The sequence below is a fragment of the Oncorhynchus nerka genome, linkage group LG22, assembly GCF_034236695.1.
Source record: "Oncorhynchus nerka isolate Pitt River linkage group LG22, Oner_Uvic_2.0, whole genome shotgun sequence".
In the NCBI taxonomy this organism is placed as follows: Eukaryota; Metazoa; Chordata; class Actinopteri; order Salmoniformes; family Salmonidae; genus Oncorhynchus; species Oncorhynchus nerka.
The window spans coordinates 54046725-54070953 of NC_088417.1; the positions used below are offsets into that span (position 1 = coordinate 54046725).

Consider the following 24229-nt stretch of genomic DNA (forward strand, 5'->3'; position numbering starts at 1 on the left):
ATCGATTGCGCAACCAGGGGTGGTAAAACCTTGGATCATTGTTACTCTAACTTCCGCGACGCATATAAGGCCCTGCCCCGCCCCCTTTCGGAAAAGCTGACCACGACTCCATTTTGCTGATCCCTGCCTACAGGTAGAAACTAAAACAAGAGGCTCCCACGCTGAGGTCTGTCCAACGCTGGTCAGACCAAGCTGACTCCACACTCCAAGACTGCTTCCATCACGTGGACTGGGACATGTTTCGTATTGCGTCAGATGGAAATATTGACGAATACGCTGATTCGGTGTGCGAGTTCATTAGAACGTGCGTCGAAGATGTCGTTCCCATAGCAACGATAAAAACATTCCCAAACCAGAAACCGTGGATTGATGGCAGCATTCGCGTGAAACTGAAAGCGCGAACCACTGCTTTTAATCAGGGCAAGGTGTCTGGTAATATGTCCGAATATAAACAATGCAGCTATTCCCTCCGCAAGGCTATTAAACAAGCTAAGCGTCAGTACAGAGACAAAGTGGAATCTCAATTCAATGGCTCAGACACAAGAGGCATGTGGCAGGGTCTACAGTCAATCACGGACTACAAGAAGAAACCCAGCCCAGTCACGGACCAGGATGTCTTGCTCCCAGGCAGACTAAATAACTGTTTTGCCCGCTTTGAGGACAATACAGTGCCACTGACACAGCCTGCAACGAAAACATGCGGTCTCTCCTTCACTGCAGCCGAGGTGAGTAAGACATTTAAACGTGTTAACCCTCGCAAGGCTGCAGGCCCAGACGGCATCCCCAGCCGCGCCCTCAGAGCATGCGCAGACCAGCTGGCCGGTGTGTTTACGGACATATTCAATCAATCCCTATACCAGTCTGCTGTTCCCACATGCTTCAAGAGGGCCACCATTGTTCCTGTTCCCAAGAAAGCTAAGGTAACTGAGCTAAACGACTACCGCCCCGTAGCACTCACTTCCGTCATCATGAAGTGCTTTGAGAGACTAGTCAAGGACCATATCACCTCCACCCTACCTGACACCCTAGACCCACTCCAATTTGCTTACCGCCCAAATAGGTCCACAGACGATGCAATCTCAACCACACTGCACACTGCCCTAACCCACCTGGACAAGAGGAATACCTATGTGAGAATGCTGTTCATCGACTACAGCTCGGCATATTCAACACCATAGTACCCTCCAAGCTCGTCATCAAGCTCGAGACCCTGGGTCTCGACCCCGCCCTGTGCAACTGGGTACTGGACTTCCTGACGGGCCGCCCCCAGGTGGTGAGGGTAGGCAACAACATCTCCTCCCCCGCTGATCCTCAACACGGGGCCCCACAAGGGTGCGTTCTGAGCCCTCTCCTGTACTCCCTGTTCACCCACGACTGCGTGGCCACGCACGCCTCCAACTCAATCATCAAGTTTGCGGACGACACAACAGTGGTAGGCTTGATTACCAACAACGACGAGACGGCCTACAGGGAGGAGGTGAGGGCCCTCGGAGTGTGGTGTCAGGAAAATAACCTCACACTCAACGTCAACAAAACTAAGGAGATGATTGTGGACTTCAGGAAACAGCAGAGGGAACACCCCCCTATCCACATCGATGGATCAGTAGTGGAGAGGGTAGCAAGTTTTAAGTTCATCGGCATACACATCACAGACAAACTGAATTGGTCCACTCACACTGACAGCGTCGTGAAGAAGGCGCAGCAGCGCCTCTTCAACCTCAGGAGGCTGAAGAAATTCGGCTTGTCACCAAAAGCACTCACAAACTTCTACAGATGCACAATCGAGAGCATCCTGGCGGGCTGTATCACCGCCTGGTACGGCAACTGCTCCGCCCTCAACCGTAAGGCTCTCCAGAGGGTAGTGAGGTCTGCACAACGCATCACCGGGGGAAAACTACCTGCCCTCCAGGACACCTACACCACCCGATGTTACAGGAAGGCCATAAAGATCATCAAGGACATCAACCACCGAACCACTGCCTGTTCACCCCGCTATCATCCAGAAGGCGAGGTCAGTACAGGTGCATCAAAGCTGGGACCGAGAGACTGAAAAACAGCTTCTATCTCAAGGCCATCAGACTGTTAAACAGCCACCACTAACACTGAGTGGCTGCTGCCAACACACTGTCATTGACACTGACCCAACTCCAGCCACTTTAATAATGGGAATTGATGGGAAATGATGTAAATATATCACTAGCCACTTTAAACAATGCTACCTTATATAATGTTACTTACCCTACATTATTCATCTCATATGCATATGTATATACTGTACTCTAGATCATCGACTGCATTCTTATGTCACTAGCCACTTTAACTATGCCACTTTGTTTACTTTGTCTACATACTCATCTCATATGTATATACTGTACTCGATACCATCTACTGTATGCTGCTCTGTACCATCACTCATTCATATATCCTTATGTACATATTCCTTATCCCCTTACACTGTGTATAAGACAGTAGTTTTGGAATTGTTAGTTAGATTACTTGTTGGTTATCACTGCATTGTCGGAACTAGAAGCACAAGCATTTCGCTACACTCGCATTAACATCTGCTAACCATGTGTATGTGACAAATAAAGTTTGATTTGATTTGATTTGATTGCACCTATAATCGAAACCCGACACCTCTATCGGAGACCACCACATGGTGGCTCTCTTTTCAACTACTACTGTACAACTATACAATGTCACTGCTATGTTGTTTGATGTTATGTAACTTGTATAAATAGTCGTTTCCAGTCAGTTTTGATAAGAATGGGTTGGCATTAATGTTATTGCTGACGAGGCCTACCCACCATGGGTGCCCCTCTGTGTCCGATGAGGGCTGGAGCGGGGCCCAGAGCACCCTCTTTTTTGAGGCAGGGTGAGTACATGCCCAGGGGCACTAAGTAGAGGGCACACAGAACAGCCAGGTACAGCCCCATGATGAGCGTCCGCCCTACTGGAACACACACACTGTTTATTATGGGATACAGATATCAATTTCTGGTTGATTCATTTCCTTAAGACCAAAGAAATTACACCAGACTACACATTTTGTAAAACAAATAATTGAAATCGAACAAAACATGAATATCTACCGCTGTATTGACTATATGCAGACATATTATACGTTTGAGATCAGAGGAGGCTGGTGGAAGGAGCTATAGGTACCATTTCATTGATTCCATTCTAGCCATTACAATGAGCCCGTCCTCCTATAGCTCCTCCCAGCCTCCTCTGATTGAGATAGAAAACCTCCCTGAAGTTTCTGTCCTTGCCCTAGGTATGATGTCAGTATTTGCCTAATTCTACTCTGTAATTTGCATATTATTTATACAGCTGCTCAAACATGCCCCACCTACTCAGTCTCACCTTTCTTATTGATGCGGAAGAAATGTAAGGCTATTGGCCAGGATAGCAGTGTCATCAACAAGACTCCTCCCACATGCAAATATGGCGCTGTCACCTATTCAAAACATAAACAAATTGCAGAAGGTGGGGGAAAGACAGAATAAAGAGATAGTGATGACTATATAGATGAAAGAAGGGAGGCCCCACCTGGAAAGAAAGGAGGAGAGTGGTCCACTCTTTGCTCCATAGGTCAGACAGAACTGCTGTGGCCACAATGGAGAAGGCTAGAGTCACCAGGATGCCAATCTGGCAACACACCCAGAGTTAGGATAACATACAACCATTAGCACCATACCATACTCACACTACTGAGCACTTCATTCACTTAACTTTGAACTGAGCTGAGCACAATTAATGTTCACTTTTTTTTCAGGATCTATCCATAAATCTGCAGCATTCAGCATTTATTTGAACTTTTCTTCTACAAGGCAGTCAGCAATTTCTTCTAGGTAAAATCATTAATTTCATCTTGTCACAGAAGAATGGATGGGATGATTATACAACTTATGGGCCATAAGGACAAAGTGATGGATAGGACACGAGGTAGAGAAGTAGGCAGGAAGTTCAAAGGAGCGCGGACGTTACCTTGTGGCCCCAGTGTAGGTACAGCTTCTGTCCCTCTGACAGCAGACACACAGCCAACAGCTACAACTCAAACCACACACACCTCATATCAGACAGATGCCAACCACCCCTCAAACATAAAACCACATAAATACACCCCTCAAAAAAAAAAAAACACAAATACACCCCTCAAACAAACAAAAAACACACAAATACACCCCTCAAACAAACAAAAAACACCCCTCAAACAAAAAACACACACAAATACACCCCTCAAACAAACAAAAAAACACACAAATACACCCCTCAAACAAAAAAAACACACAAATACACCCCTCACCAGCAGCAGAGTGACGTAGCTGAAGAAAGCGGAAGCAATGACCAGCAACACCACAGACCAGGGGAACCAGAATCCTAGGTTCCCAAAGTTAAACCTGGAAAGGTGAGAAAAGGGGAAGAAAGCAAGAGCGAGAGGGGGAGAAAGAGGATGACAAGAGTTGAGAGAGAAAATGTGTGTCTGTGTCACATGTGAGTGCGATAGCAGGAGCCACACAGAGAGCGAACAGTCAGCACCAGAGACACTAGTCGTGACTATACAGTATGGTAATGTTGTTAGTCTGTGTGTGTATAATGTCTGTGTGTGTGCCCTTGAGTATTTATATATTTGCGTGCTTGTTAATAAAAGTACTTAGACGTGTGTACACATTACGAATACATACTAGCACACCTACCAGTCAAAATCATTGTAGTCATTCTGAGCTTCACTCCAGAAGTAGAGGAAGACCAGCGTGAGACAGAAAGTCATGACGAGGAGAGCAAAGCTGACACACTCCAACTGCAGGATAGAGAAACACAATAAGTCCCACAGACTTCATATCAAATTCATAACCCATATATACTGTTGGCATGAAAATGTACAATACAAGAAATGAACAGAGATTGGGATTGGACTGACAACATTTTGGTTGCAAGGCAGCGATTTAGGACAGAGCCAAAACCTCCTCCACACTGATCACTTCTCTTTGTATGTTTGACCCCAACACGAGGTAAACAACTCAAGTCTGGGCTACCATTATTCAATGATTAGAATGTCACACAGCAAGTTGTTTTTTTGCAGCATTGAATAATCTTACAAAACATAGAAGCGTGCCAGTCTTTCACGGGGCTGGGAAATTCAAAACGTGTGAATGTGCATTCGAAGGTATTCAGACCCCTTCAGATTTAAAAAAATGTAATCCATTTTAGAATAAGGATATAACGTAACAAAATGTGGTAAAAGGGAAGGGTTCTGAATACTTTCCACACTCACTGTATGTATTTATACCCTAGAATGCTTTCCATACAGTTTACGGCGTGCCCTTTGAACTCTGAGGAGAGGGAGGAATGCGAGGAAAAAGCTCCCCATTGGCTTAACAATGATTGTAAAACCATGACAGTACAAATGATGTAAGCAATGCTAGAGAGAGATATCCATAGTGAGGGAGATAAATAAAGAGAGTATGTGTTTGACTCACGTTGTGAGGCTAGGTGTGTGTGAGAGAGTACATTGTTGTGGTGTGTGTGTGTGTGAGTATAGTCTCTGCACTGTCAAGGTTATTTAACCATCCTGTAAAACCACAGTCCCTGACTTCTCTAACCTTGCTGCAGCAGCAGTCTCCCGGTGTGGCGCGGGTCCTCTGGTAGCGTCTCCATTGACAGCCGTAGAGGCCGGCCAGGCACGAGACATAGGGCTGGTGCTCGTAGCGCTGTAGCAGCCGCCGGCGCACCACACGCAGCTTCCCCAGCTTGAGCTTGGACAGGGTGGTCGGAGAGGGGCCCATGGCTCACACACCAGAGAGAGAGAGGAGGAGGAAGAGGTAGAAGAAGTGGATGGGTGAGAGGAGCGTAAGGAGCTTGGAATGGGAAGGGAGAGAGTGCATGGAGAAATAGTGTTAATATTGTAGTGGCCTTAACCCAAGCCCACATAGAGATTTTGTCAAAGGGTTAGGATTCCACAAGGTCCTAGGTTCAAGTCCCGGTTAGAACTATCGCATAACTTCATCACAAAGGTAAAGATAGTGAAGAAGGACAATAGGTAAAAGGAAGTCAAGTCTAACCTTAACCCTGGCCCCCAAACATTACACAACTGCTCTAGGCCTAGATAATGAATTATAAAAACTAACTAGCTTTAGTAAATGTGAGGCTCCATTTCACTTCCATGTATTCAGAGTCTTTCTTATTATATCCATTAGTAATAGGGGCTAAGACACTACAGCGACAGTCTCTGAATATGGGATTTCTTTATTAGGGATTCCCTACTCGCTAACTTCTATCTTGATTGGTGGGCTAGTGGGCTTCTACAGGAGAGCTCAAAATATTCAGGTATTCAGGCCCCTTGATTTTTCCTCATTTTGTTACTTTACAGCCCTATTCTAAAAATGATTGAACTATTTTTTTTGCTCTCCTCATCAATCTACACACAATACCCCATTATGACAATGCAAAAACAGGTTTTTAGATGTTTTGCACATTTATTACAAATAAAAAAACAAATTACATTTACATAAGTATTCAGACCCCTTACTCAGTACTTTGTTGAAGCACCTTTGGCAGTGATTACAGCCTTGAGTCTTCTTGGGTATAACGCTACAAGCTTAGCACACCTGTATTTGGGGAGTTTCTCCCATTCTTCTCTGCAGATCCTCTCATGCTCTGTCAGGTTGGATGAGGAGCGTCGCTGCACAGCTATTTTCAGGTCTCTCCAGAGATATTCGATCGGGTTCAAGTCCGGGCTCTGGCTGGGCCACTCAAAGACATACAGAGACTTGTCCCGAAGCCACACCTACATTGTCTTGGCTGTGTGCTTAGGGTTGTTGTCCTGTTGCAGTGTGAACCTTCGCCCCAGTCTGAGGTCTTGAGCTCTTTTCATCAAGGACCTTTCTGTACTTTGCTCCGTTCATCTTTCCCTCAATCCTGAATAGTCTTCCAGTCCCTGCCGCTGAAAAACATCCTGACAGCACGATGCTGCCACCACCATACTTCACTGCAGGGATGGTGCCAGGTTTTCTCCAGACGTAGCGCTTGGCATTCAGGCCAAAGTGTTCAATCTTGGTTTCATCAGACCAGAGAATCTTGTTTCTCATGGTCTGAGAGTCTTTTAGGTGCCTTTTGGCAAACTCCAAGAATGCTGTCATGTGCCTTTTACTGAGGAGTGGCTTCCTTCTGGCCACTACCATAAAGGCCTGATTGGTGGAGTGCTGCAGAGATGGTAGTCCTTCTGGAAGGTTCTCCCATCTCCATAGAGGAACTCTGCAGCTCTACCAGAGTGACCATCAGGTCCTTGGTCACCTCCCTGAATGAGGCCCTTCTCTTCCGATTTTTCAGTTCGGCCAGGCAGCCAGCTCTAGGAAGAGTCTTGGTGGTTCCCAACTTCTTCCATTTAAGAATGATGAAGGCGACTGTATTGGGGACATTCAATGCTGTAGAAACTTTTTGGAACCTTTCCCCAGATCTGTGCCTTAACACAATCCTTCAACCTCATGGCTGGTTTTTGCTCTGACTGTGGGACCTTATATAGACAGGTGTGTGCCGTTTCAAATCATGTCCATTCAATTGAAGTTACCACAGGTGGACTCCAATCCATTTGTAGAAACATCGCAAGGATTATCAATGGAAACAGGATGCACCTGAGCTGTGTAAATAAGGTATCTGTTTTTTTTTTTTTTTTAATACATTTTCAAAAATGTCTAAAAACCTGTTTTCACTTTGTCATTAATGGGGTATTGTGTGTCGATTCATGAGGAAAATTATATTATTTAATCCATTTTAGAATAAGGCTGTAATGTAACAAAATGTGGAAAAAGTCAAGAGGTCTGAATACTTTCCCGAATGTACTGTATACCTAGCCTACATAAGGTGATCATTATCTGACAACCAATGACATTATACACTACGATGAAAATTACTGAACATTTTCTATGCTTTTTGCCTGTAGGCTGCAGCCGCCTTGATGTACAGTGCCTTCAGAAAGTATTCATACCCCTTGACTTATTCCACATTTTGTTGTGGTACAGCCTGAATGCAAAATGGATAAAATAGATTTTTAAATTTTTTAAATCTATTGAAAATTAAACACAGGAATATCTCATTTACATAAGTACTCCCACCCCTGAGCCAATACTTTGAAGAAGCACCATTGTCAGGGATTACAACAGTGAGTCTTTCCAGGCAAGTCTCCAAGAGCTCTCCACAACTGAATTGTGCAACATTTACCAACTATTCTATAAAAAAATATTCAAGCTCGGGGCTCCAAGTAGTGCAGCGGTCTTAGGCATTGCATTATTGAGGCATCCATTATTGGAATGGTTTTGTTGATAATGTCTATAATACCTGTTGGAAAAGTTTGGATGTTGCCACACATACAGTAGGGCAAAAAAGTATTTAGTCAGCCACCAATTGTGCAAGTTATCCCACTTAAAAAGATGAGAGAGGGCTGTAATTTTCATCATAGGTACACTTCAACTATGACAGACAAAATGAGAAAAAGAAATCCAGAAAAATCACATTGTAGGATTTTTAATGAATTAATTTGCATATAATGGTGGATAATAAGTATGACTAACAAAGAAGACAGGTGGTTGGATCAAGAGGACCAAGAGAACCAGGGGATCAAGATCAATATTCCACAGTCAATTTTCAATATTCCACAGTGAAGATAAGGAAAACTAAGAGTGAACCATAACATACAGTGGTGGCCAAATGTTTTGAGAATGACACAAATATACATTTTCACAAAGTCTGCTGCCTCAATTTGTATGATGACAATTTGCATATACTCCAGAATGTTATGAAGAGTGATCAGATGAATTGCAATTAATTGCAAAGTCCCTCTTTGCCATGAAAATGAACTGAACCCCCCCCCCCCCAACACAATTCACTGCATTTCAGCACTGCCACAAAAGGACCAGCTGACATCATGTCAGTGATTCTCTCGTTAACACAGGAGTGAGTGTTGACGAGGACAAGGCTGAAAATCACCCTGTGTTAAGGCTGGAGATCACTCTGTCATGCTGATTGAGTTTGAATAACAGACTGGAAGCTTCAAAAGGAGGGCGGTGCTTGGAATCATTGTTTTTCTCTGTCAACTACGGTTACCTGCAAGGAAACACGTGCCGTCATCATTGCTTTGCACAAAAATGGCTTCACAGGAAAGGATATTGCTGCCAGTAAGATTGCACCGAAATCAACCATTTAGCGGATCATCAAGAACTTCAAGGAGAGCGGTTCAATTGTTGTGAAGAAGGCTTCAGGGCGCCCAAGAAAGTCCAGCAAGCACCACCAGTACAGAGCTTGCTCAGGAATGGCAGCAGGCAGGTGTGAGTGCATCTGCACGCACAGTGAGGCGAAGACTTTTGGAGAATGGCCTGGTGTCAAGAAGGGCAGCAAAGAAGCCACTTCTCTCCAAGAAAAACATTAGGGACAGACTGATATTCTGCAAAAGGTACAGGGATTGGACTGCTGAGGACTGGGGTAAAGTCATTTTCTCTGATGAATCCCCTTTCCTATTTTTTGGGGCATCTGGAGAAAAGCTTGTCCGGAGAAGACAAGGTGAGCGCTACCATCAGTCCTGTGTCATGCCAACAGTAAAGTAATGCCTTTTCCAGCATGATGGAACACCTTGCCATAAGGCAATTGTGATAACTAAGTCGATATATAAACATCGATATTTTGAGTCCATGGCCAGGAAACTCCCCAGAACTTAATCCCATTGAGAACTTGTGGTCAATCCTCAAAAGATGGGTGGAGAAACAAAACCCCACAAATTCTGACAAACTCCAAGCATTGACTATGCAAGAATGGGCTGCCATCAGTCAGGATGTGGCCCAGAAGTTAATTGACAGCATGCCAGGGCGGATTGCAGAGGTCTTGAAAAGAAGGGTCAACACTGCAAATATTGACTTTTTGCGTCAACTTAATGTAATTGTCAATAAAAGCCTTTGACACTGACTAAATGCTTGTAATTATACTTCAGTATTCCATAGTAACATCTGACAAAAATATCTAAAGACACTGAAGCAGCAAACTTTGTGAAAATTAATATTTGTTGTCATTCTCAAAACTTTTGGCCACGACTGTACACTACTGAAATCTCCTTGTTTTTTGAAAGAAAAGCAAATGTTTTGTCCATTAAAATAACATCTAATTGATCAAAGATACAGTGTAGACATTGTTTATGTTGTAAATGACTATTGTAGTTGGAAACTGCATATTTTTTATGGAATATCTACATAGGCGTACAGAGGCCCATTATCAGAAACCATCACTCCTGTGTTCCAATGGCATGTTGTGTTAGCTAATCCAAGTTTATACTTTTTAAAGGCTAATAGATTCTTAGAAAACACTTTTGCAAATATGTTAGCACAGCTGAAAACTGTTGTCCTGATTTAAAGAAGCAATAAAAATGGCCTTCTTTAGACTAGTTGAGTATCTGGAGCATCAGCATTTGTGGGTTCGATTACAGGCTCAAAATGGCCAAAAACAAAGCCCTTTCTTCTGAAAATCGTCAGTCTATTCTTGTTCTGAGAAATGAAGGCTATTCCATGCAAGAAATTTCCAAGAAACTGAAAATCTCGTACAACGCTGTATAATACTCCCTTCACGGAACAACGCAAACTGGCTCTAACCAGAATAGAAAGAGGAGTTGGAGGCCCCGGTGCACAACTGAGAAAGAGGACAAGTACATTAGAGTGTCTACTTTGGGAAACAGATGCCTCACAAGTCCTCAACTGGCAGCTCCATTAAATAGTACCCGCAAAACACCAGTCTCAAAGTCAACAGTGAAGAGGCGACTCTGGGATGCTGGCCTTCTAGGCAGAGTTGCAAAGAAAACGCCATATCTCTGTCCAATGTCTGTGTTCTTTTGCCCATCTTAATCTTTTATTTTTATTGGCCAGTCTGAGACATGGCTTTTCCTTTGCAACTCTAGCATTTCTTCTCTTACATCTGCAAGCAGTGTCTGAACATCAGAACGGATGGCATTGTCTCCCTCAATTCGTACAATGGCTACTGCTATAGGTTTCAGTAGTTTCAGGCTGCTTACCACTCTCTCCCAAAATACATCCTCCAGGAGGATGCTCTTTATGGGGCTGTCCATATCAGCAGACTGTGATATGGCCATTTCTTGGAGAGACTCCTTCCCCTCCAGGAGACCCCAATGGGTGTTGCTGGGCAGCTTCAATATAGTGCTCTTATTCTTCTCACTTTTCTTGGTGAGGTAGATTGCTGGTACACTCCGTTTTTTATAATTCCTGACATTTAATCCTAGTAAAAATGTCAAGTCGTAGGTCAGTTAGGATCACCACTTAATTTTCAGAATGTGACATTTTAGAGTCATAGTAGAGAATGATTTATTTCAGCTTTTGTTTCTTTCATCCCATTCCCAGTGGGTCATAAGTTTACATACACTCAATTAGTATTTGGTTGCCTTTAAATTGTTTAACTTGGGTCAAAAGTTTTGGGTAGCCTTCCACAAGCTTCCCACAATAAGCAAGCCTCCCACTTTTCCCTCCAAACAGAACGATGGTCATTATGGCCAAACAGTTTTATTTTTGCTTCATCAGAGTAGAGGACATTTCTCCAAAAAGTACGATCTTTATCCCCATGTGTAGTTGCAAACCATAGCCTGGCTTTTTAATGGGGTTTTTGGAGCAGTGGCTTCTTTGCTGAGCGGCCTTTCAGGTTATGTCGATATAGGACTCGTTTTACTGTGGATATAAATAATTTTGTACCTGTTTCCTCCAGCATCTTCACAAGGTCCTTTGCTGTTGTTCTGGGATTGATTTGCACTTTTCGCATCAAAGTACGTTCATCTCTAGGAGACAGAACGCGTCTCCTTCCTGAGCGGTATGACGGCTGCATGGTCCCATGGTGTTTATACTTGCATACTATTGTTTGTACAGATGAACGTGGTACCTTCAGGCGTTTGGAAATTGCTCCCAAGGATGAACCAGACTTGTGGATGTCTACCATTTTTTTCTGAGGTTTTGGTTGATTTGTTTTGATTTTCCCATGATGTCAAGCAAAGAGGCACTGAGTTTGAAGGTAGGCCTTGAAATACATCCACAGGTACACCTCCAATTGACACAAATTATGTCAATTAGCCTATCAGAAGCTTCTAAAGCCATGACATAATTGTCTGGATTTTCCAAGCTGTTTAAAGGCACAGTCAACTTAATGTATGTTAACTTCTGACCCACTGGAATTGTGATATAAGTGAAATAATCTGTCTGTAAATAACTGTTGGAAAAATTACTTTTGACATGCACAAAGTAGATATCCTAACCGACTATAGTTTGTTAACAAGAAATTTGTGGAGTGGTAGGGTCTACAGAAAATCACGTACTAAGCCCCTCTCTCCTTCTCAGTGGCTGACATGAGTAAAACATTTAAACTTGCTGCTGTCCCAAACAGCATCCCTAGCCGTGTCCTCAGAGCTTGAGCAGACCAGCTGGCTGGTGTGTTTACAGACATATTTAATCGCTCCCTATCTCAGTCTGTTGTCTCCACATGCTTCAAGATGGCTACCATTGTTCCTGTACCCAAGAAGGCAAAGATAACTGAACTACCGCCCCATAGCACTCACTTCTGTCATCATGAAGTGCTTTGAGAGGCTAGTCAAGGATCATATCACCACCACCTTACCGGCCACCCTAGAACCACTTCAGTTTGCATATTGCCCCAACAGGTCCACAGATGATGCAAATGCCATCACACTTCACACTGCCCTATACCATCTGGACAAAAATAATACCTATGTAAGAATGCTGTTCATTGACTACAGCTCAGCATTCAACCCCATAGTACCCACCGGCTCATCATCAAGCTGGAGTCCCTGGGTCTCAACCCTTTCCTGTGCAACTGGGTCCTGGACTTTCTGATGGGCCGTCCCCAGGTTGTGAAGGTAGGAAACAACATCTCCACTTCGCTGACCCTCAACACTGGGGCCCCACAAGGGTGTGTGCTCAGCCCTCTCCTGTACTCCCTGTTCACTCACGACTGCGTGGCCATGCACGCCTCCAACTCAATCATGAAGTTGGCAGATGACACAACAGTAGTGGGCTTGATCACCAACAACAACGAGACAGCCAACAGGGAGGAGGTGAGGGCACTCGGAGTGTGGTGTCAGGAAAACAACCTTTCACTCAACATCAATAAAACAAAGGAGATGATTGTGGACTTCAGGAAACAGCAGAGGGAGCACCTCCCTAACCACATCGAAGGGACAGCAGTGGAGAAGGTGGAAAGTTTTAAGTTCCTGGGCATACGCATCACAGACAAACTGAAGTGGTCCACCCACACAGACAGTGTGGTGAAGAAGGTGCAACAGCGCCTCTTCAACCTCAGGAGGCTGAAGGAATTTGGCCTGTCACCCAAAACCCTGACACACTTTTACAGATGCACAATGGAGAGCATCCTGTCGGGCTGTATCACAGCCTGGTACGGCAACTGCACCGCCCTCAACCGCAAGGCTCTTTAGAGGGTGGTGCTGTCTGCACAACGCATCACCGGGGGCAAACTACATGCCCTCCATGACACCTACAGCACCCGATGTCACAGGAAGGCCAAAAAGATCATCAACGACAACAACCACCCGAGCCACTGCCTGTTCACACCGCTACCATCCAGAAGGCGAGGTCAGTACAGGTGCATCAATGCTGGGACCGAGAGACTGAAAAACAGCTTCTATCTCAAGGCCATCAGACTGTTAAATAGCAATCACTAACTCAGTGAACCTGCTTCCTACACTGAGACCCAATCACTGGACATTTTAATAAATGGATCACTTTAATAATGTTACATATCTTACATTACTCATATCACATGTATATACTATATTGAGACCCAATCACTGGACACTTTAATAAATTAATCACTAGTCACATTAAACAATGCCACTTTAAATAATGCCACTTTAATAATGTTTACATATCTTACATTACTCATATCATATGTATATACTGTAATTTATAGCATCTACTGCACCTTGCCTATGCCGCTCGGCCATCGCTCATCCGTATACTTATATGTACATATTCTCATTCACCCCTTTAGATATGTGTGTATTAGGTAGTTGTTGGGGAATTGTTAGATATTACTGCACTGTTGGAACTAGAAGCACAAGCATTTCGCTACACTCGCATTAACATCTGCTAACCATGTGTATGTGACCAATAAAATTTGATTTGATTTGTTGCACTAAAAATGCAAACATTGATTTGAAATACAATTTAAGATTGTAAACATTGTATAACTTTATGTAAACATTGTCTAACTTCATATAGAACAAATTGCACTTGAAAGTGACATTTCTTTAAAGATATTGCAAATAAATTCATATTTTCACTTTTTTTCTGAGACAATCACTGAATTAGATTTCTTCAACTTTAAAAGCAATATTTGAGATTTTATGTATGTCTATCAAATAAAAAAAAACTGGAATTTCTACTCAAAACAAAGGTTGTAAAAGTATTCTAGCCATTTATAGAATACATCATACCTAGTTTGATGATTCTGTCATAATCAGTGAAAACGTTATTGATTTATACCGCTTTAAATGCATTTTATTGATTGTATGCATTTCTATCAAGTCAGATGTGGAATTTCTACTCAAAACAAACTGTGAATTAGTTATTGACTTTTACTTTTTTTTTAATTGATTTTGGCGAATGTCTTGAATGTCTCCTGAATGTACGAATGTGTGAATATAAAACCAATTTTACCTCGGTCTATAACACACCAAGACTTGTAGAAAATCGGAAATCCTCTTAACATATTGACGAATTGTTCAAGGAACGAGCCAGAGATAACAGCGTGTATCCTATGTAACTGAAGTTCGAATGTTATGAAAGTCCATAGGTTATATTCAGTTCTCATAAATTACACACATGCATGCAGATATTATTCCCTATCTAAATCCTTTATCTGACACTGTATACGTTTAAATAGCCTACCCAGCAAAGGGTTCCGTTTGATTTCCCCCAAATCCTTTGCTTGATTTTCACTCCCGGGGAAGCCGCAGTGCGCAGTTCCTCTTCGCGGTTAACGAACGCACACGACGAACACTTAGGATACCCTGTTATGTCTAATAGTAATCGACTGCCAACTGTTGCCAATGGAGATATTCTTTCGTGTACAGTCGAAGGCAATTCCTTTCTTCTGTACCTTCACGCTCACTGTCCTTCGATGTTGAATAATAATGGATACAATGACGGGTGTTGGATACAATATTGCAATTTCCCGACTCTGTACTTTTATCTCTTGACAGTGTGTCGAGTATTATAGACTCTTAATTACGGACAATAATGCGAGTCTCAATATTAATTGACTATATTTCGTATGAAAAAAACCATAGAGTGTTTGAGTGCGTTCAAGCTGTATTGGGGAGGCGGGGTTATGGAATGAAATTGTAATCGAGTTTTTCAGTCTTGTCTTACATAAGGGTTACAGCTGCAAAATTACAGCTTTACTCTATGGCATAATCAACTTTCAAAATAAGGGTCCCTAGGGAGTATTACAAACTCTGCAACATTAGGGAAAAGGGACACACACCACACCAAAAGCAGGTTTCAGTGCGTCTTTTTGTTTTTCAATTCAGAACAATGGGCTAGTTTACAAAATAATTTAAACCATGAAATTGTAGCCATTTCTGCTAATGACAGTATAGCCCGCATTGCAGGTCTCCACCATAGGCAGACTACACTGCTCAAACGGAGTGGATAATGTAACAAACCTTGCCTAACCTGTTACAATCCCCCCCTAAAAAGAGTTAACCCAGGGTTTCCTCGGGACCCCAAGGGGTGCACGTTTTGGTTTTTGCCCTAGCACTACACAGCTCATTCAAGTAATCAACTAATCATCTAGCTTTGATAATTTGAATCAAAGCTGGCCTACCTAGGCAAGGTTCGTTATACTACAATAGGCCAAGCATGTCTACTGAAACATAATAACATTATTACACCTAATATTTAGGGCTGGATCTAATCTGTATTGCTGAAGTTTAGCGTTAAAGGGTGATTGAAATGTAAAGGCAATGTTGCAGTGTTAGTTGAGCCTGCCTTCATGGTAAATGCTAAATATGTCAGCTCAATCAGAAATTACCTTTACATTTCGATCTGCAGATGTGACGCTTGACATTCGGGCCAAAGAGTTCAATCTTGGTTTCATCAGACCAGAGAATCTAGTTTCTCATGGTCTGAGAGGACTTAGGTGCCTTTTGACAAACTCTAAGCGGGCTGTTGTGTGCCTTTAACTGAGGAGTGGCTATTGTTTGGCCACTCTACCGTAAAAGCAGCATCAATGGTAGTCCTTCTGGAAGGTTCTTCCATCTCTAAAAGAGGAACTCTAGAGCTCTGTCAGAGTGACCATCGGGATCTTGCTCAGTTTGGCCGGGCGGCCTGCTCTAGGAAGAGTCTTGGTGGTTCTTAACTTCTTCTATTTAAGAATGATGGAGGCCACTGTGTTCTTGGGGACCTTCAATGCTGCAGACATTTTGTGGCACCCTTCCCCAGATCTGTGCCTCGACACAATCCTTTCTCGAAGCTCTACGGACAATTCCTCATGGCTTGGTTTTCGCTCTGACATGCACTGTCAACTGTGGGACCTTGTATAGACAAGTGTGTGCCTTTCCAAATCATGTCTAATCAATTGAATTTACCACCGATGGACTCATTTCAAGTTGTAGAAAAATCTCAAGGATTATCAATAGAAAAAGGATGCACCTGAGCTCAATGTCGAGTCTCATAGCAAAGGGTCTGAATACTTAAGTACATAAGGTATCTGTTTTTTATTTTTAATACATTTGCAAAAATGTCTAAAAAACTGATTTAATTTTGTAGTATTGTATGTAGATTGATGTTTTATTTAATCTATTTTAGAATAAGGCTGTAATGTAACAAAATGTGGATAAAGTCAAGGGGTCTGAATACTTTCCTAAGGCACTGTACATGAAAATATAAAGAAAGCCGTGCTTTGAAAGATGCCATTTACTGGGCGGATTTCCCAGATAATCCGAGATTATAGTCCATAATCTCATAACCGATTTCTCCATTGCAAAGCATATGCTGGGCATGTTTAATAGAGATGGAAAATAATGGTGATGGCAGCTATGCCAATAGTGAGATAAGAGTGAAGATTCGACTCAGAGGTGTCATGGACCTAGTTCATTCAGTGGACACCAGGGTTGGGCTCAATTCAGAATTCAATTGAGAATGCCTCATGAATTCCAATTCAATTCTTAAATTTGAATTGAAGTAGTAAACATGATACGGAGTTACAATTCTAATTTGAATTAAAGGGAATAGAATTGAATTCAGTGAATTCAAATGCCTAGGGGTAGCCTATACAAATGTACAATACCAGTCAAACGTTTGGACATACCTACTCATTCCAGGGTTTTTTCTTTACTGTTACTATTTTCTACATTGTAGAATAATAGTAAAGACATAAAAACTATGAAATAACACATGGAATAATGTTGTATCCAAAAATAGTGTTAAACTAATCAAAATGTGTTATATTTGAGATTCTTAGTAGCCACCCTTTGCCTTGATGACAGCTTTGCACACTCCTGACATTCTCTCAACCAGTTTCATGAGGTAGTCACCTGGAATGCATTTCAATTAAACAGGTGTACCTTGTTAAAAGTTCATTTGTGAAATGTCTGTCCTTCTTAATGCATTTGAGCAGTTGTGTTGTGACAAGGTAGAGGTAGTATACAGAAGATAGCCCTATTTGGTAAAAGAGAAAGTCCATATTATGGCAAGAACATGCTCAAATAAGCAAAGAGAAACGACAGTCCATCATTACTTTAAGACATGAAGGTCAGTCAATACGGAACATTTCAAGAACTTTGAGTTTCTTCAAGTGCAGTCGCAAAAACCATCAAGCACTATGATGAAACTGGCTCTCATGAGGACCACCACAGGAAAGGAAGACCCAGAGTTACCTCTGCTGCAGAGGATAAGTTAATTAGAGTTACCAGCCTCAGAAATTGCAGCCCAAATAAATGCTTCACAGAGTTCAAGTAACAGACACATCTCAACATCAACTGCTCAGAGGAGACTGCGTGAATCAGGCCTTCATGGTCGAATTACTGCAAAGAAACCACTACTAAAAGGACACTAATAATAATAAGAGACTTGCTTGGGCCAAGAAACACGAGCAATGGACATTAGACTGGTGGAAATCTGTCCTTTGGTCTGATGAGTCCAAATTTGAGATTTTGGAGGAGTGATGGTGCTTTTCTGGTGACACTGTCTGTGATTTATTTAAATTTCAAGGCACACTTAGCCAGCATGGCTATTTTTGTTTCATCAGACCAGAGGCCATTTCTCCAAAAAGTACGATCTTTGTCCCCATGTGCTGTTGCAAACCGTAGTCTGGCTTTTTTATGGCAGTTTTGTAGCAGTGGCTTCTTCCTTGCTGAGCGGTCTTTCAGGTTATGTTGATATAAGACTTGTTTTACTGTGGATATAGATACTTTTGTACCGGTTTCCTCCAGCATCTTCACAAGGTCCATTGCTGTTGTTCTGGGATTGATTTGCCCTTTTCGCACCAAAGTATGTTCATCTCTAGGAGACAGAACGCGTCTCCTTCCTGAGCGGTATGACGGCTGCGTGGTCCCATGGTGTTTATTCTTGCATACTATTGTTTGTACAGATGAACGTGGTACCTTCAGGTGTTTGGAAATTGCTCCCAAGGATGAATCAGACTTGTGGATGTCTACAAATTCTTTCTGAGGTCTTGGCTGATTTGTTTTGATTTTCCCATGATGTCAAGCAAAGAGGCACTGAGTTTGAAGGTAGGCCTTGAAATACATCCACAGGTACACCTCCAATTGGCTCGAATGATGTCAATAAGCCTATCAGAAGCTTCTAAAGTTATGACATAATTTTCTGGTATTTTCCAAGCTGTTTAAAGGCACAGTCAACTTAGTGTATGTAAACTTCTGGCCCACTGGAATTGTGATACAGTGAATTGTAAGTGAAATAATCTGTCTGTAAACAATTGTTAGAGTACAGGGCCCATATTTTTCAAGTGTCTCAGAGTAGGAGTGCTGATCTAGGATCAGGCCCTCCCTGTCCATAATAATCTTGATTCATTATGATGTATTAAGGCAAACTGATTAGAGATCAGCACTCCTACTTTGAGACGCTTGATGAATATGAGCCCAGAACAATCTCCGGACACTACAGGGAGGAACGGAACCTCTCCCACTGTACTATATGTACCATGACAAAGGTCACAGACACTGGGAAGACTATTGAGAAACATTTTTGTCTCAACTCTCAATGGGTGTGGGCTGCACAGAGGCCAAGTCGGGACCACACTGAAATAGTAACAATGTGTTTGATCAACTCTTACAAGACAGTTTGTTCACTCAAAGAGTAGCCATCATCCCATGATTTGTTTTAGAGTTGATATGAACACATCAATAAGACCACTGCCAGGCTAGGAGCAATTGCAGTTACATTATGAGGAGCGCTCCATTCCTGGGCATGAGGGACAGGCCTGAAGTAAGGACCCGACAAGGCAATCAATGAATTAACCGCTCGATCAAACAAAGATGTGGATAGTGTATGTGTGCGCACATGTCAAATCAACCAGTTAAATGGATTTGGGCATGAATAAAGCATGCAAACACATGCTGACTTGGTGACAAACATGCACATTCTGTTTGAAGTTCAGCAAAATACATTTGCAAATTTAAAATACACAGTGTACAAAACATTAGGAACACCTCAATATTGAGTTGCACCCCCTTTTGCCCTCGGAACAGCCTCAATTCGTCAGGGACATGGACTCCAGGCACTTAAATCTTTTGTCTTGGCCATTCACCCTCTGAATGGCACACATACACAATCCATGTCACAGTTGAGTACTACAGTATGAGTCATAATACCCATAAAACCTAGTGGGGAAATGGTTCCAATCATTTTTCCCATAGGGGATTTTAGAAACATGCGGTGTTTAATGTAGGCTTACCCTGGCGTGACGTTTTGATAACTGTGTAAATCTCTCTAAGACAATGTGACTTTTCTCAATATATTTACCTGTATTTACCCCCAACAAATAAAATGCTAATGATCTACTAATGTGGCTATCATCAATAACTACAAATGCCATGATGATCTGGACGGGACTGACGAATCAAGGCAAAGGTAAGAATCAGTCAGTCACCTGTTCCATGTACATGGCCCATTTAATTTGCTCCGGGGTAAAAAAATTCATATGTCCCATGTGGCTGAGTTGGTAGAGCGTAGCACTTGCAACACCAGGGTTGTGGGTTTGGTTACAATTTCGGGACCAGTGCAAAAATGCATGATTTCACTCCTGTAAATTGCTCTGGATAAGAGTGTCTGCGAAAATGTAAATCTCTGGATTAATTATCTAAATGTAGTAAAGAATAAAATGTATTTAAATTGACAAGTTTGAGAACTGTCTTGTGCAAGTTTTTAATTGGCACAATACCTGTTAGCAAAGGTGTCAGCTAGAGATGATGTGCAGGAGCTTGCAGGGATTTGTAGTTTTGCATGATGTCTACTTTGATGCTTATAAGCATTTTCAAATCTAAGAGTAAATTAAGCTAAATATGTTGATAAAAGTCACCTTGTCCAAGAAAGATTTACATGGTTATAAAAATGTCACGCCAGGGTAAGCATACACAAAGCACGACCCTTATTTTAAGTGTTTCTAAAATCCCCTATGGGAAAAATGTACTGTATGGTGGAAAAACGATTTGAACCATTTCCCTGTTTGACCTCTTTGTTTTATGGGTATTATGACACCTCCACTATTGTCTCAAGGCTTAAAAATCCTTCTTTAACCTGTCTGCTCTTCATCTACACTGATTGAAGTGGATTTAAGTGACATCAATAAACTATCAAAGCTTTCACCTGGTCAGTCTATTCATGGAAAGAGCAGGTGTTCCTAATGTTTTGTACACTATGTATATGGTTTATTGTTGATTAGCCAATCATTGTTATTTACGTTGTCCTACCTAGCTAAAATGGATCCATTAGAAGGCTACATAATTATGTAGCCAACAGAGGTTAATTAAGACTCTAACAATGAAACATGTCATTTTAGACAGCGCCATAAGAGTCTACTGCCAAGTCTCACAGAAAACCCTGTTGGAAATCTGTCTGTTCCCTGCTAGTCTTTGAAGTATATGAGGTGCGTTTGAAGTTGTTTGAAGCTGCTCCAGAGGTAACCCAGTAAGACCTGTGTGACACCAGCAGGCACCTGTTCCATGTACATGGACCATTTGATCCTCACTGGGGTGAAGTTTCCCCTCCCTCAATCCTAACCTTAACCATTAGTGGGTAGAATGCTAATGATGTAAGAAATAACACACAAAAAAAACAAATGCTGCAAAGTTGCTTAGTAGCTAGAAGCAGAGATGCCATGTCTGTCGGCACCATCTTGACACTGGCCCAAGATCAGCATCTAGGGGCAACTTCTGCCTACTCTGTTTGATCCACAACAGCACACTACACCAACACCTGGATGCAGAGAAACATTAGAATTAAGAATAGTATACCTGATAGAAGTTCCATAACACATAAGTCATAACAAAGTCATAACCAACCTACAAATCAAAAGTGTGATTTAATACAGGTTATTATGAAATGCTGCCTTCTAGGACATTGAACATTTGTTTCAAGTTTGTTGATTGTTTTGAGTTTGTTGCTCGTGTCATGGGGGTCCGTATGTGCAGTATACAGTAGGTTAAAGGTCACAGTACCTTTAGGATAATGAGCTAGCTTTATTGTAACCACACACTCATAAAAACCCTTTTGACAAATGCTGCTTTGAAGAAACAGTTGAGCAACCAAATCTTTGTTACGTCCCAAATGTTACCCTACTCACTATATGGAGAACTACTATTCACCAGAGCCCTATGGGCCATAGTGCACTACTTTTGACCAGGGCTCATACCCAGAGCCCATACCCAGAGCCCTATAGGGCCTAGTCAATAGCAATGCAGTATATAGGGCTTAGGGTGCCATTTGGAAAGCAACCTGTGTTTTCATTACAGCAATGTTAGCGAGAAAAAAATGAGGGGAGATATCGGTTAGTGTGTTTGTGTTAATGCAACGTTTTTGTCACGAAAAAGAGGACAGATACATATGCCTTTGGAAAGTATTCAGACCCCTGTACTTTTTCCACATTATTATGTTACAGCCTTAATCTAAAATGGATTAAATAAAAATAAATCCTCAGCAATCGACACACAATACCCCATAATGACAAAGTGAAAACAGGTTTTTAGAAATGTTAGCAAATTTATTAAAAATAAAAAACAGAAATACCTTATACCTTACATAAGTATTCAGACCCTCTGCTACGAGACTCGAAATTGAGCTCAGATGCATCCTGTTTCCATTGATCATCCTTGAGATGTTTCTACAACTTAATTGGAGTCCACCTGTAGTAAATTCAATTGATTGGACATTATCTGATAAGGCACACACCTGTCTATATAAGGTCCCTGTCACGCCCTGGTCTAAGTATTTTGTGTTTTCTTCATGTATTGGGTCAGGCCAGGGTGTGGCATAGAGTTTTTGTATTGTGGTGTGTTTTGTCTTGGGATTTTGGTATGTGTGTATAGTGGGATTGTAGCTTAGTGGGGTGTTCTAGGAGAGTCTATGGCTGTCTGAAGTGGTTCTCAATCAGAGGCAGGTGTTTACCGTTGTCTCTGATTGGGAACCATATTTAGGCAGCCATATTCTTTGGTTGTATTGTGGGTGATTGTCCTGTGTGTCTTGATGTCCTGGTTAGAGGTTAGTAGACACTTGTATAGGCTGTTTTCGGTTTTCGTTTTGTAGTGTTAGTGTTTTGTTGTGTGTTACGTTTTTTTATTAAAGATGAATCGCAATAGACACGCTGCAGTTTGGTCCGACTCTCCTTCACCATTAGAAAGCCGTTACAGAATCACCCACCACAGGACCAAGCAGCGTGTCAACAGGCAGGAGCCACAGGAGAAGCAACAGAGGCAGCAGCAGCAGGAGCAGCAGCAGCTACAGTGGGAGAGATTGCACTACCTGGAGAAATGGACATGGGAGGAGGTACTGGACGGTAAAGGACCCTGGGATCAGCCTGGAGATTATTGTCGCCCCAAAGCCGAGCTGGAGGCAGCAAAAGCAGAGAGGCGGCATTATGAGGAGCTAGCACGGCAGAGCGGATGGAAGCCTGAGAGTCAGCCCCAAAAATTTCTTGGGGGCTCACAGGGAGTATGGCTACGCTAGGTAGGAGACCTACGCTAACTTCCTGTGGTTACCGGGGGGCTAGAGAGACCGGGCAGGCACCTTGTTATGCAGTGGTGCGCACGGTGTCCCCAGTGCGGGTGCATAGCCCGGTGCGGTATATTCCAGCTCCTCGTATCGGCCGGGCTAGAGTGGGCATCGAGCCAGGTAAGGTTGGGCAGGCTCGGTGCTCAAGAGCTCCAGTGCGCCTGCACGGTCTGGTCTATCCAGTACCACCTCCACACCCCAGCCCTCCGGTAGCAGCTCCCCGCACCAGGCTTCCTGTGCGTGTCCTCGGTTCATTACCACCAGTGCCAGCACCACGCATCAGGCCTACAGTGTGTCCCGCCTGTCCAGCGCTGCCGGAGCGTCCCGCCTGTCCGGCGCCGCTGCCGGAGCCTCTCTCCTGTCCGGCGCCGCTGCCGGAGCCTCCCGCCTGTCCGGCGCCGCTGCCGGAGCCTCCCGCCTGTCCGGCGCCGCTGCCGGAGCCTCGTCCCGCCTGTCCGCTGCGAGCCTCCCGCCGCTCCGGGCTCCCGCCTGGAGCCTCCCGCCTGTCCGGCGCCGCTGCCGGAGCCTCCCGCCTGTCCGGCGCGCTGCCGGAGCCTCCCGCCTGTCCGGCGCCGCTGCGGAGCCTCCCGCCTGTCCGGCGCCGCTGCCGGAGCTCCCGCCTGTCCGGCTGCGAGCCTCCCGCCTGTCCGGAGCGCTCCGGAGCTCCTGCCTGTCCCGGCGCCGCTGCCGGAGCGTCCCGCCTGTCCGCCGCTGTCAGAGCTCCCCCCTCTGCCAGCGGCGCCATGAGCGCCCCTCATTCCAGAGGCACCAGTACTCCTCTGTTCAGCGCAGCCAGAGCTGTCAGCCTGCATGAAGCATCCAGAGCTGTCAGTCTGCCCAGCGCCGTCTGAGCTACCCGTCTGCCCAGCGCCGCTCTGAGCTCTGAGCCACCCGTCTGCCCAGCGCCGTCTGAGCTACCCGTCTGCCCA

At 43.5% G+C, this 24229-nt stretch overlaps 1 protein-coding gene across 3 annotated transcripts in view; it reads right to left on the reverse strand.

The window, feature by feature from the left end:
- The window catches only part of LOC115105345 (glycerophosphodiester phosphodiesterase domain-containing protein 5-like), a 40340-nt gene that overhangs the window by 7495 nt on the left and 8616 nt on the right, over window positions 1–24229 (reverse strand). The window contains exons 1-8 of one of the 3 annotated variants that reach the window (XM_029627278.2): window positions 14958–15048; window positions 5607–5861; window positions 4701–4804; window positions 4310–4403; window positions 3991–4050; window positions 3553–3651; window positions 3367–3460; window positions 2808–2950 (exon numbers count right to left, since the gene is read on the reverse strand). In XM_029627278.2, the coding sequence (XP_029483138.1) occupies window positions 2808–2950; window positions 3367–3460; window positions 3553–3651; window positions 3991–4050; window positions 4310–4403; window positions 4701–4804; window positions 5607–5789 (777 nt within the window). In that variant the 5' untranslated portion in view covers window positions 5790–5861; window positions 14958–15048. Of the gene's footprint in view, window positions 1–2807; window positions 2954–3366; window positions 3461–3552; window positions 3652–3990; window positions 4051–4309; window positions 4404–4700; window positions 4805–5606; window positions 5862–14957; window positions 15049–24229 lie in introns of those variants that run through there. The other 2 variants (XM_029627277.2, XM_065007255.1) reach the window with 2 other exon arrangements.